Source organism: Hemitrygon akajei, chromosome 8 (assembly GCF_048418815.1).
Source record: "Hemitrygon akajei chromosome 8, sHemAka1.3, whole genome shotgun sequence".
Taxonomy (NCBI): domain Eukaryota; kingdom Metazoa; phylum Chordata; class Chondrichthyes; order Myliobatiformes; family Dasyatidae; genus Hemitrygon; species Hemitrygon akajei.
The window spans coordinates 27,208,511-27,227,671 of record NC_133131.1 but is presented as its reverse complement, the minus strand read 5'-3'; the positions used below and the strand labels follow the sequence as shown (position 1 = coordinate 27,227,671).

Here is a 19,161-nt window from a genome sequence, read left to right as displayed (position 1 = left end):
GCCTTTCAATCATTTCTGTGAACCTCCTTCGAACCCTCTCCAATGTCAGCACTTGCTTTCTTCGATAAGGGGCCAAAAACTGCTCGCATACTCCAGCTGAGTCCTCACCAGTGCTTTATAATGTCTGAACAATACATCCTTGCTTTTACATTCTAGTCCTCTTGAAACGAAAGTTAACACTGTACTTGCCTTCCTCACCACTAACTCAACCTCCAAATTAACCTTGAGAGAATGCTGCACAAGGACTCCAAAGACCCTTTGCAGCTCAGAATTTTTAATTTTCTCTCCATTTAGAAAAGAGGCCACCTTTTTATTTTTTTTTAATAACCAAAGTGCATGACCATACACTTCCTGACATGTTATTCTATAATGTGAGCTGCTTTAATGACTATCGCCCAGTAACACTCACATCTACAATGATAAAATGCTTTGAGAGGTTGGTCATCACTAGACTGAACTCCAGCTGGACAGTACAAACATCTACGTCAGGATGCTGTTCATCGACTATAGCTCAGCATTTAACACCATCATTCCCACAGTCCTGATTGAGAAGTTGAAGAACCTGGGTCTCTGTACCTCCCTCTGCAATTGGATCCTCGACTTCCTAACCAGAAGACAAAAATCTGTGCAGATTGGTGATGATATCTCCTCCTCACTGATGATCAACACTGGTGCACCTCAAGGGTGTGTGCTTAGCCCACTGCTCTACTCTCTCTATACCCTTGACTGTGTAGGTAGGCAGAGCTCAAATACCATCTATGAATTTGCCAATAGATACCTCTATTGTTGGTAGAATCTCAGTTGAAGACAAGAGGGCGTACAGGAGCGAGATATGCCAACTAGTGGAGTGGTGTCGAGCAACAACCTTGCACTCAACCTCAATAAGATGAAAGAGCTGACTGTGGACTTCGGGAAGGGTAAGACGAAGGAACACATACCAATCCTCATAGAGGGATCAGAAGTGGAGAGAGTGAGCAGTTCCAAGTTAATGGGTGTCAAGATCTCTGAGGACCAACCTGGTCCCAACATATTGATGCAGCTATAAAGAATGCAAGACAGTCACTGTACTTCATTAGGAGTTTGAAAAGATTTGGTATGTCAACAAAAACACTCAAAAACTTATATAGATGTATCATGGAGAACAATCTGACAGGCTGCATCACTGTCTGGTATGGGAGGTCGGGGGTACCGCACAGGACCTAAAGAAGCTGCAGAGGGTCGTAAATTTAGTTGACTCCATCTTGAGTACTAGTCTACAAAGTACCCAGGACATCTTCAAGGAGCAATGTCTCAGAAAGGCAGAATCCATTATTAAGGAACCCCGCACCCAAGGCATGCCCTTTTCTCGTTGTTACCATCGGGTAGGAGATACAGAAACCTGAAGGCTTCTTCCCCTCTGCCATCTGATTCCTAAATGGACATTGAACCCATGAATACCACCTCAATTTTTCAATATATATTATTTCTGTTTTTGCACAATTTTTAATGTATATACATATGCTGAATTGACCTAGTTATTTATTATTCTATATTATGTATTGCATTGAACTGCTGCTGCTAAGTTAACAAATTCCATGACACATGCCAGTGATAATAAACCCAATTCTGATTCTGTTTCTATTTGTCACTTCTTTGCCCATTCTTCTAATCTGTCTATGTCCTTCTGTAGCTTCTACTTCCTCGGAACTTTCTTACAAGTATATTTACAGGTTAAGTCTATCAGGTGGTCGAATCTGTCGCTGCGATCTACGTAGCACCGGCTGTGATTGCACCGGAGACGGTGGTTGTGCTGGTTCCGGCCTAACTGGAGGTGTCAGCCCACTAGGCGTCAGTGATCCCTCATGCGTGTGCGAGACGCCCGGTATAGGAGTGTCGTGAGGAGTCTGTGTAGGGCTCGGTGTGCGCGGTGTCACCTCGGGTACAGGGTTCATAGTTACCGTGGAGTGTTCGGGGTAGTGGTCTGCTGCTCCTGTGGGCGCCAGGTCGCGGACGGAGACCGTGTCCTCCCGCCCATGAGGTAAGACCACGTAGGCATACTGGGGGTTCGCAGGTAGTAGGTGAACCCTCTCGACCATCGGGGAGTATTTATTGCTCCACGCATGTTTCCGGAGCAGCACTGGCCCTGGGGATGTCAGCCAAGCCGGTAGGGTGGTCCCAGTGGCAGACTTCCTGGGAAAAGAAAATAGGCGCTCATGAGGGGTGGCATTGGTGGACGTACATAACAGGAGGCGGATAGAGTGGAGTGCCTCGGGGAGGACCTCCTGCCATCGAGGGACCGGCAACCCTTTTGACTTAAGGGTTAAAAGTGTGGCCTTCCACACTGTGGCATTCTCCCTCTCCACCTGTCCATTACCCCGGGGATTATAGCTCGTGGTCCTACTAGTAGCAATGACCCTAGCCAGCAGGTACTGGCGCAGCTCGTCACTCATAAAGGAGGACCCTCTATCACTGTGGATATAGCAGGGATATCCAAACAGTGTGAAGAGCTGGCACAGGGCTTTTATGACGGACGTGGCAGTGGTGTCGGGGCAGGGGATGGCAAAGGGGAACCGCGAGTACTCGTCGATAATGTTGAGAAAGTAAACATTGCGGTCGGTGGAGGGAAGGGGGCCCTTAAAGTCAGCACTCAGTCGTTCAAAGGGGCGGGTGGCCTTGATAAGTTGCACCTTTTCAGGACGGTAGAAGTGCGGTTTGCACTCAGCGCAGACTTGGCAGTCACTGGTCATCGTCCTGATGTCCTCAAGGGAGTAAGGCAGGTTCCGGGCTTTCACGAAATGGTAAAATCGGGTGACCCCCGGGTGGCAAAGATCTGCATGGAGGGCGTATAGCTGGTCGAGCTGTGCGCTGGCACACGCTCCCCGGGATAGGGCATCAAGGGGCTCATTGAGCCTTCCAGGCCGATACAGGATATCATAGTTGTAGGTGGAGAGTTCTATTCTCCACCGCAAAATTTTATCATTTTTGATTTTGCCCCGCTGTTGGTTGCTGAACACGAACGTAACTGAGCGCTGGTCAGTCAGCAAGGTGAACCTTTTGCTGGTGAGATAGTGCCTCCAGTGCCTAATAGCTTTCACTATGGCCTGGGCTTCTTTCTCCACCGCGGAGTGCCGAATTTCAGAGCCTTAAAGGGTACGAGAAAAGAATGCTACTGGCCTGCCTGCCTGATTGAGGGTAGCAGCCAGCGCAAAGTCGGAGGCATCACTCTCTACTTGGAAGGGAATGGTCTCGTCCACCGCATGCATCGTTGCTTTGGCAAAGTCCCCTTTAATACAGCTGAAGGCCGCGTGGGCCTCGGCAGAGAGGGGAAATGTGGTAGACTTGACCAGGGGGCGGGCCTTGTCTGCGTAATGGGGGACCCATTGGGCGTAATAGGAAAAGAAGCCCAGGCACCGTCTGAGGGCTCTGAGGGTGGTGGGAAGAGGGAGTTCTAACAGGGGGCGCATATGGTCGGGATCAGGGCCAATGACCCCATTCTCCACGACATACCCAAGGATAGTGAGTCAGGTGGTTCCGATCACACACTTGTCCCTGTTATAAGTAAGGTTCAGGGCTTTGGCCGCTTAGAAAAATCGTTGGAGGTTGGCATTGTTATCCGGCCAGTTGTGACCACAGATGGTGATGTTATACAGATAGGGAAATGTGGCCTTCAGTTGGCACTGGTCCACCATCCGGTCCATTTCCCTCTGGAAGACAGAGGCACCATTTGTGACACCGAATGGGACGCGCAGGAAGTGATAGAGCCTGCCGCCCGCCTCGAAGGCGGTGTAGGGGCGGTCCTCTGGGCGGATGGGAGCTGGTGATAAGCGGATTTCAGATCTATTGTCGAGTACACCTTGTACTGAGCTATCTGGTTGACCATATCCGTGATGCGGGGTAGGGGGTACGCGTCAAGCTGCGTGAACCTATTGATGGTCTGGCTATAGTCCACGACCATCCTATTTTTCTGCCCGGTCCGAACAACAACCACCTGGGCCCTCCAAGGACTTGTGCTTGGCTCAGTGATCCCCTCCCTGAGCAGCTGCTGCACTTCCGACTGAATGAAGGCCCTGTCCCCCGCGCTGTACCTCTTGCTTTTAGTTGCCACAGGTTTACAGTCGGGGGTCAGGTTGGCAAACAGCGGTGGGTGAGGGATCTTGAGGGTGGAGAGGCTGCAAGTGGTGTCAGTAGCGCAGCTGTCGGCATGGTGCTGGGTGGGATGTGTGTGTCAGTGTGTGTGTGTGGTCAGTAGCGGGGTATATGACGAAGTCCCACAAAACTGAGGATTCCTGACAGTGAGTGGTGGGAGGGGCCGGTCATATGCCATTGTCACACTTTCGAGCTGGCTCTGGAAGTCCAGCCCCAATAGCACAGGCGCGCACAGTTGAGGCATGACCAGTAACGCAAAGTTCCGATATTCTGTGCCCTGCACCACCAATGTCGCTAAACAACCCCCCTGGATGTCTGTGGAATACGACCCAGAAGCCAAGGTGACCCTCTGGCTTACCAGCCGTGTCACGAGTCCGCAGCGTTGCACCGTGTCCGGGTCAATAAAACTCTCAGTGCTGCCCGTGTCAAACAGGCAGCTAGTCCTGTGCCCCTCCACCTGGATGTCCATCATTGACCTTGCAAGCTGGTGTGGGGCGCTTTGGTCGAGGGTTACGGAGACCAGAGTTGAACTGCCGTCTTGGTGCTCGGTAAGCACCGGTGGGTCGGGGGCGGGGCGAGGTGGCGCTGACAAAGTTGGCCGCCCCCATGCCTCGCACGAGGAGGGCAGGCAAGATGGCGGCCCCCATGCCTCACATGCAGCACTGCCCGACCCCGCTCGTGGTTCAGACTTACAGACCTTGATGAAATGGTCCCTCTTCCCGCAGCTGGAGCAGGTCGCTTCTCAGGCCGGGCAGCGTTTTCAGGGGTGCTTTTCGAGTCCGCAGAAGTAACACAGAGCGGACTTGCGACTGGCAGCAGCTGTGGTGAATTCGCTCGCGGGAACTGGCGGGGTCCGCACGGCTGGACAGCGTCAGCGTTGTGCAGAGCAGCCTCCAGCATGTCGGCCGCCGAGCGTAAGGTAAGATCGGCATTTTCCAGCAGCCGCTGGCGCACGTACACTGACCTGATCCCCGTAACGAAGGCGTCTCATACTAGCAGCTCCGCATACTGTTCCGCCATCAGTCCCTTGCAGTCGCAGCCCCGCACGAGTGTCTGTAGGGCTCGGAGAAACTGCCCGCTCGACTCACCGGGTCGCTGCCGCCACGTCGCTAAGCAATGTCTTGCGTAGACGGTGTTCACCTGCCGCAGGTACTGTCTTTTAAGGGTGTCCAGTGCCCCTTGGTAGGTCAGCAGGTCCCTGATAAGGGAGTAAACTTTCGGGGTGACCCTCGAAAGGAGCATAATAGCGGGCTCAGTCACGGGAATCTCTTCCAAGTATGATTGGAAGCATGCAAGCCAGAGTTCAAAGGCAAGAGCTGCTTCTGAGTCTTGAGGATCAATGTCCAATTTTTCCAGATGTAAAATGCTTTCCATGTTTTAAAAACTTCCAGCCAATAAAATTGATGCACCATCAATAACTCTCGAGATGTGAGGCGAGATACAGGCTTTTATTGGCTGGAAGAAAGAACAAGCAGCAATTGACCACCACACTGCATCCTGGAGACTGAGGCCGGGGCGGTGTCCCCAATCGCCTTTATACCGGGGTCCGTGGGAGGAGCCACAGGAGCAGTCAGTAGGGGGGCGTGTCCAGACAGGTGGTTGTAGTTCACCACAGATACCTCCTGCACCTAATAAAGTGGCCACTGAATGTATGTTTGTGGTCTTCTACTGCTGTAGCCCATCCACTTCAAGGTTAAACGTGTTGTGCATTTTGAGATATTCTTCTGCACACCACTGTTGTGATATCTAGTTATCTGAGTTACTGTCACCTTCTCTTTAACTTTCAACCAGTCTCCTCTGAACTTTCTCATTTACAAGGTGTTTTCGCTACCACTCACTGGATTTTTATTTTGTTTTGTTGCACCTTCTTCTGTAAACTTGAGACAGTGTTGTGCATGAAAATCTCAGGAGATCAGCAGTTTTTGAGATACTCAAATCACCCCGTCTGGCACCAGCAATCATTCCACAGTACAAGTTACTTAGATCACATTTCTTCCCCATTCTAATGTTTGGTATGAACAACAACTGAGCCTCTTGACCATGTCTGCACGCTTTTTTTTTGCATTGAGTTGCTGTCACATGATTGACTGATTAGATATTTCCATTAAAGAGGACACTAAGTGCAATTCTCTGGAGAGTGTTCAGTGAAGGTTCAAAGTTCATGGCAGGACTACCACTTGGGGTGACTTTTGATTGGCTAAGCCTGAGTTCACTGGAATTTAGAGTGAATGTGTATCTTATTTGAATGTATAAAACTTTGACAAAGCTATACAGACCCTAATCCCTAATCACTAAGCTTAGCCACATTTTGAAAACTGAGACCATTTGTTTTGTTCTAATTGCGTTTTCTCGTGAAAATTGTGTTGTATTTATGTCTAATCAATGGTCGTCTTGTGAATGCTGCTTATATGATGCTATGTGCCTATGATGCTACTCACTGCTACATGTGCATGTAAATATGACAACAAACTTGACTTTAACTGACTGTATTCAAGGAAAAGGTTACCCCAGCTGAGCGTTTAGAACTAGGCGGCATTCTCAGAATATGAAGTAAGACATTTAGGACTGAGATGACATTTCTTCACTCAGGTGATATACTTGTGGAATTTCCTACCACAGAAGGTGGTGGAGACTAAGCTACTGAACATATTTAAAGAGTTCTGTGACTCAGAAGGGAAGAGGAGAGAAGAGGCACACTGTGGTGATAGGGGATTTTTTTAGTTAGAGGAACTACCATGAAGTTCTGAGGGTGAGAACAACATTCCTGGATTGTATGATGCCTCCCGGGTGCCAGGGTCTGGAACATCTTGGATCAAGTGCTCAGTATTCTTAAGTGGGAGGGTGAACAGTCACCTTGAGGTCATGGTCCATGTAGGTACTGTTGTGATGGAAATAACTGGTTCTTTGAGTGTCAACAGTAGAGGCGTGGACACACACAGTTTTAATAATAAGGAATTTATTATTAAAGGGGAAGTCAGGTCAACTACAATACACAGGAAGCGGTGTGGGGACAGGGTGCGGTTACACATACAAAGAACAAGGGAAAAGCACTACGACAGCTATCCCACTTGACCTTGGATAGCTGCGGCTCCCTTACCAGGACAAACGATAGACCTTCCCAAACATAAATCAATGCACTTACCTTCAATGAGGTGGTCTGTAAGAGAGACTGAGCCAGGGCCAAGTCTCACCTTTTATAGCATGGGGCTGGGTAAAATAATCCAATTAAGGTGACCAATAATTTAGGTGTGCATTGATTAGTTGGGAGGGACCAAATGTTGATTGGCATGTGGTGTGTCCTCTGACCAGCCAGGTGGCAGTGCATCTATCACGTGGCCGGTATCTCTGGATACGGGTACCAATGACATGAAGAGGATGAGTGATGAGGTTCTGCATAGGAAATTCAGGGAGTTAGGGGCTAAGCAGGACCTCAAGGTTGCTACCCATGCCACATGCTAATGAGGCCAGAACTAGGAAGATTATTAAGTTAATACGTGGCTAAGAAGTTGGTGTAGGAGAGAGGACATAAGATTTTTGGATCATTGGGCTCTCTTACAAGGAAGGTGGGATCTGTATGGAAGGACCGGTTTGTACCTGAACTGAAGGGGACTAATATCCTAGCAGGAACGTTTGTTAATGTTGCACAGTGGTGTTTAAACTAGAGTTGCAGGGGGATGGGAACCAGGGTGCCACTACAGTTAGTGAGGAGGTTGTGGAGGCAGATGTTGGTAAGACCTCAGACAAAGTAAGGAATCATGGTGTGACTAATGTCCTGAGCTGCGTATATTTCAATGTAAGGTGTATCGTAGGAAAGGCCCATGAGCTCAGGGCATGGATCAACACCTGGAATTATGATGTTGTAGCAATTACTGAGACTTGGTTGCAGGAGGGACAGGACTGGAAGCTTGATATTCTGGGGTTCCGTTGTTTTAGATGTGATAGAGCGGGAGGGATTAAAAGAGGAGGACTGGTACTACTAGTCAGGGAAAATGTCACGGCAGTGCTCCGTTGGGACAGACTGGATAACTCAACTAGTGAGGCATTATGGGTGGAACTGAGAAATAAGGAAGGTTTGACCAGGTTAATGGGGCTGCGTTATAGACCATCTAACAATCCTAGGGATTTAGAGGAACAAATGTGTAAAGAGATTGCAGACTGTTGCAAGAAACATAAGGTTGTTATGGTAGGTGATTTTAACTTTCCACATATTGACTGTGAATCCCATACTGTAAAAGGACTAGATGGGATCGAGTTAGACAGAATGTATTCAGGTTTTATTAATCAGTATGTAGAAGTCCCAAGGAGAGAGTGTGTGATACTAGATCTGCTGTTAGGGAATGAGACAGGGCAGGTGACAGAAGTTTGTGTAGGGGAACACTTTGCAACCAGTGACCACAATGCCATATGTTTCAAAGTAAATATACGAAAAGATAGATCTGGTCTGTGGGCTGAGATTCTAAATTGGAGAAAGGCCGATATTGATGTTATCAGAAATGATCTGGCAAGTGTGATTGGGACAAGGCTGTTTTCTGGCTTGGAAAGTGGGAAACCTTCAAAAATGAAATTTTGAGAGTACAAAACTTGTTTGTGCGTGCCAGAGTAAAAGGTAAAGATAACAAATGTAGGAAAATTCGGTTTTCAAGAGATTTTGAGGCACTCTTTATGAGAAAAAAGGAGATGCATAGCAGGTATAGGGAAAGGAGAATAAATGAGGTGCTCATGGTGTATAAGAAATGTAAGGGAACACCTAAGAAAGAAATCAGGAGGGCTAAAAGAAGGCATGAGGTTACTCTAGCATACATGGTGAGGGAAAATTCTAACAGTTTCTATAGATATGTTAAGACCATAAGGATTGCAAAGGACAAAATTGGTCCTCTGGAAGATCAAAATGGTAATCCATGTGTGGAGCCAAAACAGATGGGGAAGATCTTAAATAAATTATTTGTATCTGCATTTACTCAGGAGACAGATACAGACGATTGGAGCGAGGCAAAGAGGCATCAACTTCATGGTCCCTGTACAGATTACAGAGGAGGAGGTGTTTGCTACCTTGAGGCAAACCAGTTTGGATAAATCCCTAGGGCCTGACAAGGTGTTCCATCGGACCCTATGAGAGGCAAGTGCAGAAATGGCCAGTGCCCCAGCAGAGATATTTAAAACATCCTTAGCGACAGGAGAGGTACCAGAGGATTGGAGGATAACCAATGGTGTTTTGTTGTTTAAAAAAGGCTCTAAGCATAATCCAGGAAATTACAGGCCGATGAAACTGACATCAGTTGTGGGAAAGTTATTGGAAGGTATTCTGAGGGACAAGGAGATAACTTTGAGGCTTTATAAGACACTAGTCAGGCCACACTTGGAGTACTGTCAACAGTTTTGGGCCTCATATCTCAGAAAAACAGTGTTGTCATTGGAGAGAGTCCAGAGGAGGTCCACAAGGATGATTCTGAGAATGAAGGGGTTAACATATGAGGAGTGTTTGGTATCTTTGGGCCTATACTCACTGGAATTTAGATGAATGCAGGGGGATCTCATTGAAACCTACCAAATGTTGGAAGGACTAGATAAGGTGGATGTGGAGAGGATGTTTCCTATGGTGGAACCATAGGCACAGAACCAGAAGGCACAGCCTCAAAATTGAGGGGCGACCCTTCACAACTGAGGAGAAATATTTTTCACCAGAGAGAAGTGAATCTGTGGAATGCTCTGACACACACAGCTGTGGAGGCCAAGACTGCAGGTATATTTAAAGCAAAAACTGATAGTTTACTGATCAGGGCATCAGGGTGAGAAGGCAGGTGTATGGGGTTGAATGGGATCCAGGATCAGCCATGATGGAATGGTGGAGCAGACTCGAGGGGCTGAATGGCCTAATTCTGTTCCTATGTCTTATGGTCTTATGGGACCAGATATAAGTACTTGTATAGACATGGACTGATTACGGATAGTCAGCATGGCTTTGTGCTAACCAATCTTATAGTTTTCCAACAACACACACAAAATGCTGGTGGAACACAGCGGGCCAGGCAGCGTCTATAAGGAGAAGCACTGTCGACGTTTCGGGCTGAGACCCTTTGTCAGGACCAACTGAAAGGAAAGATACTAAGAGATTTGAAAGTTTCCTTTTAGCTAGTCCTGACGAAGGGTCTCAGCCCGAAACGTCGACAGTGCTTCTCCTTATAGACGCTGCCTGGCCCGCTGTGTTCCACCAGCATTTTGTGTGTGTTGTTTGAATTTCCAGCATCTGCAGATTTCCTTGTGTTTGCTAAGCATTAAGAAGAGGGACGCCTCACATCTTAATAAGCTGGTAAGGAAGGTGGGCTCTGTCGTGGGCAAAGTACTGGAGAGTTTAACATCGGTAGCTGAGCGAAGGGCGCTGAGTAGGCTACGGTCAATTATGGATAACTCTGAACATCCTCTACATAGCACCATCCAGAGACAGAGAAGCAGTTTCAGCGACAGGTTACTATCGATGCAATGCTCCTCAGACAGGATGAAGAGGTCAATACTCCCCAATGCCATTAGGCTTTACAATTCTACCGCCAGGACTTAAGAACTTTTTAAAAGCTATTATTAATGCTTTTTGAGATAGTGATTTAGATGCATATCATATTTTTTACTGAGTTAAGTATTGTATGTAATTAGTTTTGCTACAACAAGTGTATGGGACATTGGAAAAAAAGTTGAATTTCCCCATGGGGATGAATAAAGTATCTATCTATCTATCTATCTATCTTATAGTTTTCTGAGGAAGTTACCAGGAAAGTAGAGGAAGACCAGGCAGGGGAGGTTCTCTACATGGACTTTAGTAAGGCATTTTTGTAAAGAACATGAGGGAGAACTTCTTCACTCTGAGGGTCGTGAGGGTGTGGAATGAGCTGTCAGCTCGATTTCAACGATGAAGAGAAATTTGGATGGGGACGTGGATAGTAGAGGTATAGAGGGTAAGGTCCTGGCACAGGTCAATGGGAGTAGGCAGTTTAAGTGGTTTTGGCATGATCTAGATGGGCCAAAGGGCCTGTTTCTATGCTGTACTTCTCTATGACTCTATGAATTAGATATTGTATATGTCTGAACTCAGGCGTCTTGTCAGATGGGAAAAAGATGGAAATATTGAATACAAATAGAGGATTATCCATAATCCCATTGAATGCGAATAGGCTCAAAGGGCCTACTTCTATGTTTCGAATATAGTAATTTAACGAATATTTTATGTAATTTGTTTTTTTTAACTGCAAGATAAACTGAAAAGAGTTTGATATGATGGAAGTGGCTCGGTGCTGTCAACAGGTGTCAGTGTAATCCGCACTAAAAGCAACAGTCGGCTGGTACAGTACTTGTAACTGGTGACAGCCGACAACTGTTAGCGGGGTGGATCCCACATCGCGCCGTGGCGAGTTCGGTTCCAGCTGCGGGCTGCGATGCCTCGATTACAGAGCGACTTCACTTCACCACCCACGATCCGGACTGCAATGCCCAACATGTCAAACTCCAGCCCGCCTTGGAATATATCCGAGGACAGCACCAAGCACTGCCAGAAATGAGACGTTCCCATTGCGAAACGTGGCAGAAGTTCTGCGCTCACTTGCCCCAGCCGAGCTGGGTGTACACTCGGCCAGCGGAGGACGGGTGGGGTGGGGTGGGGTGGGGCGGGGTTGGGGAATTAGCTGGCGCGCTCTCGTGAGCGAGCTCCCGCGCCCTGTGTGTGTGTGCGCGCGCGCGCGGTTCCGGTTCCCGGCGGCGATGCACTGAACGCTAGAGACGGGGCAAGCTGATGCGGTGAGGCAGCGAGTTGCGTGAAACTCGCAGAGGCTATTTATCAAGCCCACTCGGCCAAGCCTCTGCTCCTGTAGCTGAAACCAAAACACTGTGCTCTGTTTTTCTTGGCGGGGCTGCCTGCTCTGTTTACTTCTTTCGTTGTATGGATTGAAGTACAATGGAGTGGAATCCCGCGGTTTTAATTATAGGGGCTTCCTTTGGAAGTTTCAAACTGATTAGTCGAGTTGTGGGGTCTTTCCCAACGCCAGAGTCTGCCTTGAGGAACAGATGGAAATGGAGAAACATTCTCACTTCTGTGGTGCACAGTGTGGTGACAGGGATTTGGGCTGTCCTGTGGTGAGTGTTTCAAACCAACCGCGTTGTCCGAATTTATTAAAGATACTAACTTTAAACCCCCATGGGGTTTAATTGCTGATTGTATTATTAATTGCTAAGCGAATATTCACTGAAATATTCTTCAAACAATGTGATATTTAGTTCTATTAAGTTTTACGTTGCTCACGGAATCCGGGCACAGCCAACAGTATGGTCACTTCCAATTCGTTTTGCACTTTTCAGTTTTTATTTGCATCCGCCGATGGCCCAGGACCTGATCGCTACATATTCTCTGTCGTCTCACTGTCTTGTGTCTGTCTCCGTAGGTAAGTACAGATGCACGTGGGGAATGAGAGAGGGGGCTCTGATCTTTTTACTAAGTGTAAGTGATGTAATGAGGAGTTATACAACGCCGTGTTACACAACACCAGTCAGTAGGTTGTGGTAGTTTAGCACGCGGTATTGACGTGGCCCTGCAATTGAACTTTGGCTGTCTTTTTCCTTGATCTGATTCGTAAATTATTTGTCTCACTGTTATTTTGTAAGCATGACTGTTGAGCGCAGTGGCATCGGGGCGACAAGATGTGCTGTCTACCTTAAACGTATTAATTTTAATGATTCCTTGAATGTGGTTGGAGTTCAGTATTTTTCATCCGAATTACCTTGCCGTGGCAAACTGGCTCCGTATACATACATGAGGCTGCTGTTTCTCCGTATTTCCACACAACTTAAATATCACAGGCAGCTTATACACAGGTGTACAGAATCCCCAGATACCAGCAGCAAGACTCTTGGCTAGTTTATGTCCGAAAGTCTGACTGTTGCGAGAATCTCCAAACGCTAGCCAGATTTTCCGGTATGGCAGATGAGCTGTTCGCTTGGTGGGCGGGGAGCTGGAGAGGTATTGAATAAGTGCTCAGGAGACAGCAGACACTCACAGATGCTTCACACTCACACTCCTGGGCACTTAATGGCCCAACCCTAGTTGCCTTGGAGAGGGGCTGGTGGTGAGCTATCTTCCTGAATTGCTGCAGTCCTTCAAGTGCGGGTGTAAGACCACAAGACCTAGGAGCAGAATTGGCCCATTCAACCCGTCAGTATGCTGTGCTATTTGATCATGGCTGATTTGTAGTCCATATCAACCCCATTTTTCTGTCTTCTCCACTTAAACTTTGACAGCCTTACTAATTAAGAACATATCAACTCCCACTTTAACTATACCCACACAACCAGCTCCACAGCTGTCAGCAGCACTGAATTCCACAGATTCACCACCCTGAAATTCCTCCTGTTCTCAGTTTTAAAGGGATGCCTGTCTATTCTGAGGCTATGTCCCCTGGTCTTAATCTCCACCACTATGGGAAACATCCTTTCTACTTCCAAACAACACATACAAAATGCTGGTGGAACACAGCAGGCCAGGCAGCATCTATAAGGAGAAGCACTGTCGACATTTTGGGCTGAGACCCTTCGTCAGGACTAACTGAAAGGAAAGATACTAAGAGATTTGAAAGAAGTGGGGGGAGGGGGAATTGCGAAATGATAGGAGAAGACCAGAGAGGGTGGAATGAAGCTAAGAGCTGGAAATGTGATTGGCGAAAGTGATACAGAACTGGAGAAGGGAAAGGATCATGGGACGGGAGGCCTCAGGAGAAAGAAAGGGGGAGGGGGAGCACCAGAGGGAGATGGAGAACAGGCAGAGTGATGGGCAGAGAGAGAGAGAGAGAGAGAAAAAATACAACTAAATATGTCAGGGTTGGGGTAAGAAGGGGAGGAGGGGCATTAACGGAAGTTAGAGAAGTCAATGTTCGTGCCATCAGGTTGGAGGCTATCCAGCCAGTTCCACTTCCACTCTTTTCAATATTCAGTAGGTTTTAGTGAGATTCTTTCCCCCCCCCCAACCATTCCTCTAAACTTCAGTGTGCAAAACCATCAAATGTACAATGCTAACATTGCATTTGCCTTCCTTCTTACTAACTCAACCTGCAAGTTACCCTTTGGGGAATCTTGCACTGAGACTCCCAAGTCCCTTTGCAGATCTGATTTCTAAATTCACTTCCCATTTAGAAAATTGTATATCCTTTATTCCTTCTACAGAAGTGCATGACCATACAATTCTCTACACTATTTTTCATCTGCCACTTTACCTATTCCAAGAATCTGTCTAAGTCCTTCTGTAGACTCCCTGCTTCCTCAACTCTGCTTGATGCTGAGAGAATCATACACAAAAGTTTTGGTGGAGGCAGCTGATAGTTGAGTGACCACCAAGAAAGATAGAATAAGCAAGCAAACAGTGCAAGATACCCCCCAGGGCCATTTCTCGCAGTAACAAGAATATCCTTAAGTATTGTTGGGGGCCTGACCTGTCGGGGCTCAGCAGCAGTGGCAACCGCCAGGTCAGTGGCGTTCTGGCCAGTTCTGACACACCACAGGGGAGGTTAAAGATTGCGACAGTAATAGTGATAGGGAACTCAATAGTTAGGGGTTCAGACAGGATTCTGTGGCTGCAAAAGAGATGCTAGTTGGTGCATTGCCAACTGGGTACCAGGATGAGGGATGTCTGGGAGCAGCTGCAGAACATTCTTAAAGAACAAAATTAATTGAGTAATTAGCTGGGATTCCCTTTGTTGATTTGGGACACTGTGCCCCTCAATTGGGGCAGGAAACTGCTGTCAAACAGTTTCTGACTAGCATCAGTAACGTGCACTTGCATGGCTGTTAGATACTTCACCATGCTTAGAGTGAACAGTTTTTAAAATAGCATCAATTAAGTGTGTTTGTGTTCAAAACGCTGCGATTTTTGTCACTATTAGTTGATGAGAAATAAGCAGTAAGACAATTCAGAACTGATTTCACTACTTCAATAAGTTAGAAACTACAAAGAATTTGAAGGTATCAACAGTCATCTTCAATGTTACAATGAAAATGAAGATTTGGAGGATGCAGTTGTTGAAAGCTTTGTATGAAGGCAGTCCATTATCTACATTAGGTGTCTGCACTGATTTTATTCATTTACAGTCAATCAAAAGAACACACCTGCTGAATTCTCCATCTGTAACTATTTGGAGTTAATGTATAGTTTTGTAGTCCAGTACTAGTACCAATAGTGTTCTAATTTATTATGTTTTTCATTTAAATACAGAATTTGTTACTCTGTTAAATAGTAGTTTGTCTTTTTTATAGCTTTTAAACTATTTCCATGCAACTTTGGCTAATTGAGGCAGTCGTTTAATTGGGCCAAAATGTACTGGTCCCAATATGTTTCAATTAACTGGAATCCACTGCTGTGCACTTTGGCACCATCAACATGGTTATAAAGGGGGATGAGGACCTGTGCAGTGAGTATAGAGAGTTAAGAAAGAGGCTGTAAAAATGGACCACAAAGGTTGTGATTTCTGGATTGCTCCCAGTGCCACATATAGGCAGTGCAGGAATAGAAAGATGGAGCAGATGAATGTATGGCCTAGGAACTGGGGCAGGGGACAGGGTTTCAGGTTCTTGGGTCATTGAAACCTTTTCTAGGGGAAGGACAATCCCTGTGAGTTCAATTATATTGCCATTCAACTGTACACGTGTATACAGCTAAATGAAACAACGTTCCTCTGGGACCAAGGTGTAGAACACATTACATACAGCACATCACATATAGCACGTTAAATAATATTAACACAATAATGGTGGCTGTCTGTTGTGCCCAATGACGACAATAAACCTATGCTGGAAAATTTTAAAATGGAATAGCCACTGGGGTGGTTCCACTCTCTGGATCTCAGAAATCCAGGTCCTGTGATACGAATAAGCGTCACAAACTGGGGTCTTCCTTGGTTGTAGTGGATGACCATGATGTCTTCTGTGTCTTGTCATGCCCTTCGCTCTCCATGAAGTGTTGCAATACCATCCTCCTGGCCATAAGATCCCACTGTAGATCTCATCCAATCAGTCTGCCGGAGCTGACTTTGCATGTTTGGACAGGTATGTCCCTAGCAACACACACGAAGTTCTGGAGGAACTCAGCAGGCCAGGCAACATCTATGGAAAAGAGTAAACAGTCAACGTTTCAGGCCAAGATCCTTCATTATGACTGGAGAAGACAAGATTAGAAGTCAATGGGAGAAGGTGGGGAGAGGGGAGGAAGTACAAGGCAGTAGGTGATAGGTGAAACCGAGAGAGGAGGAGGGGTGAAGTAAAGAGCTAGGAAGTCGATTGGTGATAGATTAAGGGCTGGAGAAGGGGAATAGGAGAGGACAGAAGGCCATGAAAGAAAGGGAGGGGAGATAGACCAAAAGGAGGTGATGGGCAGGTAAAGAGATTAGTTGAGAGAGGGGAATGGTGAAGGGTTGGGACAATTACTGCATTGGAGAAATCGACGTTTGTACCATCAGGTTGGAGGCTACCCAGACGGAATAGATAGATAGATAGATACTTTATTCATCCCCATGGGGAAATTCAACATTTTTTCCAATGTCCCATACACTTGTTGTAGCAAAACTAATTTCATACAATACTTAACATATAATATAAGGTGTTACTCCTCCAACGTGAGTGTGGCTTCATCACAAGATCCCTTTGGCAGTTCAGTGAAATCCTCTCACTGCACATACCACATGTAGTTAAATATACAACAGTATAATGCTGCGGGAGCTATCATAAATAATGTGCTCTGGTGGTTGCAGGGTGTTTAGTAGTCTCACTGCCTGGGGGAAGAAGCTGTTACCCAGACTAACAGTCCTTGTTCTTATGCTGCAGTACCTTCTGCCTGATGGTAGGTGGTCATAAAGTTTCTGGGACTGATAGGAGGGACCACTACAAGAGAATGAGTTGCACCCTAAGTGAAGGGGGACCAATATGTTGGCTGGTTCGCTACCTGGGAGAGTTTAAACCAGTCTGACGGGGATGGGACCACAGCATCATAGAACTCAAAAAGATAAGAAAAATTCCATCATTCTGATTGGATTATACTGCAGACCTCCCAATAGTCACCGGGATATTGAGGAACAGATATGCAGGCTGATCACATGCTCACAAGGAGATCATACAGACTTCTTGCAGTGGCAGGAATCAAAAGCTGGATTGGTGATCGCTGTAAATGTAATGAAGTTGAAGCTTGTGACTAATAAAATTTTAAGTGTTAAGTAACAACTGCCCTTTTTAAAATTGTCTTACTCTTGTTTTGATAAATGTGATTACTTGGAATGATAAATGGCAGTCAGGGCAATGAGTTTGACAGCTGTTTATGTTGAATGTTTTGGGAAAAGAGGTTGTGCAACAATACTTGATTTCCATCACTTTTCCTTTGAGATTTATTCATTGTTGGGATCTGGATGTCACTGGCATTTATAGCCCATCCCTGATTGTCCTTGACAAGGTAGTCGTGAGCTGACATTGAACTACTGCAGTCCTTCTGGTGAGATTATTACCATTGGACTATGGATAATGATTTAGTCCCAGTGATAATGAAGGAACAGCAAGCTATTTCCAAACCAAGAATAATACACATGTTTGGAAGGGAACATGCAGATAGTGGTGTTCCTGTGTGCCTGCTGCCTTTATCCAACTCAATCACAGATTTGGAAAGTACTGTTGGAGTAGCCGAGGTAGTAACTGCAATCCGTTTTATGGTTGATAGAGACACTGCAGTCCTGCTTGCCAGAGGTAAGGGAAGTTATTCTTGGTAAATCAAGCAGACTGATTTGTCCCAGGTGGCGTCAAGCATCTTGAAAGTTTTTGAGGAAGTACTCATTCAGACAAATAGAAAATATTCCATCGAACTCTTGTGGCTTGTAGGTATCAGGGAATATGCACAAAATGCTTGAGGAACTCAGTAAGACAGGCAGCAACTATGGAAAGGAATAAACAGTCGATGTTCCATGACCCTTCATCCTCCAGCATTTTGAGTAGGTTTCTCTGGATTTCCAGCATCTGCAGAATCTCTTGTGTTGTAGATACCATAGAAGATAGAACAGTACAGCACAGGAACAGACCTTCTGGCCTACAGTGTTGTGCCAAACCAATTAAATTATAATCAAACTAATCTCTGCCTACACAATGAACATACCCTTCCTTTCTCTGCATCTCTAAACATCTCTTATAAGTCCATAATGTATCTGCCTCTACCACCTCCCCAGGCAGTGCATTCCAGGCATCCAGTACTCTTTAAGTTAAAAAAAACTTGTCCCTCACATCTCCTTTGAAATTACACCTTCTCACCTTGATGCATGCACTTTAGTTTTAGACATATCAAGCCTAGGAACAAGATACTGTCTGTCTACTCTATCTATGTCTCTCATAATCTTATAAACTTCTATCAGCTCTCCCTTCAATTTCTGCTGCTGTAGAAAAGAACAACTCAAGTTTGTCCAACCTCTTCTTGTAGCACATGCCCTCTAATCCAGGCAGCAATCTGGTAAACCTCTTCTGTAGCTTGTGCAAAACCTCAACATCCTTCCTATAATGGGGCGACCAGAACTGTAGGCAGTACTCCAGATGCAGCCTAACTTGAGTTTTATAAAGCTACAACATAACTTCCTGACTTTTGAACTCAATGCCTTAACCAATAAAGTATGCCAGGTGCCACATAAGCCACCCTATCAACCTGTGTAGCCACTTTAAAGAAGCTGTGAACTTGGACCCCAAGATCCCTCTGCTCATCAACAATCTTAAAGGTCTTACAGTGTACTGTCTCTTTACATTTGAATATCAGGTGAGGTTTGAAGCCCTCCATTGTTCAGGGTCAAACATCGATGTTGTGTCCCAGCTGACCATGTGATATGCAGGCCAGTATGCAAACCAGAGCAGTACGATATGGAGAGAAAGCTGTTGCCCATGTGACATCCTACACTGTCCATGCAGCTGACGAATCTAAAACAATAGGAGAGACTGACACAGTTTGGCTCCAGCAGCTTTGCAGGAGTTGACAGTCAGCATTGAACTCAATGTAGGGCA

General features: G+C 46.2%; 1 protein-coding gene across 1 annotated transcript in view; it reads left to right on the top strand.

Moving 5' to 3' along the window:
• The first annotated feature begins 11,838 nt into the window (after positions 1-11,838).
• tlcd2 (TLC domain containing 2) overlaps positions 11,839-19,161 on the top strand; it is a 57,631-nt gene continuing 50,308 nt past the window's right edge. Inside the window, exons 1-2 of the mRNA XM_073053489.1 lie at positions 11,839-12,240; positions 12,463-12,545. Of these exons, the coding sequence (XP_072909590.1) occupies positions 12,062-12,240; positions 12,463-12,545 (262 nt within the window). The 5' untranslated portion in view covers positions 11,839-12,061. The remainder of the gene's footprint in view (positions 12,241-12,462; positions 12,546-19,161) is intronic.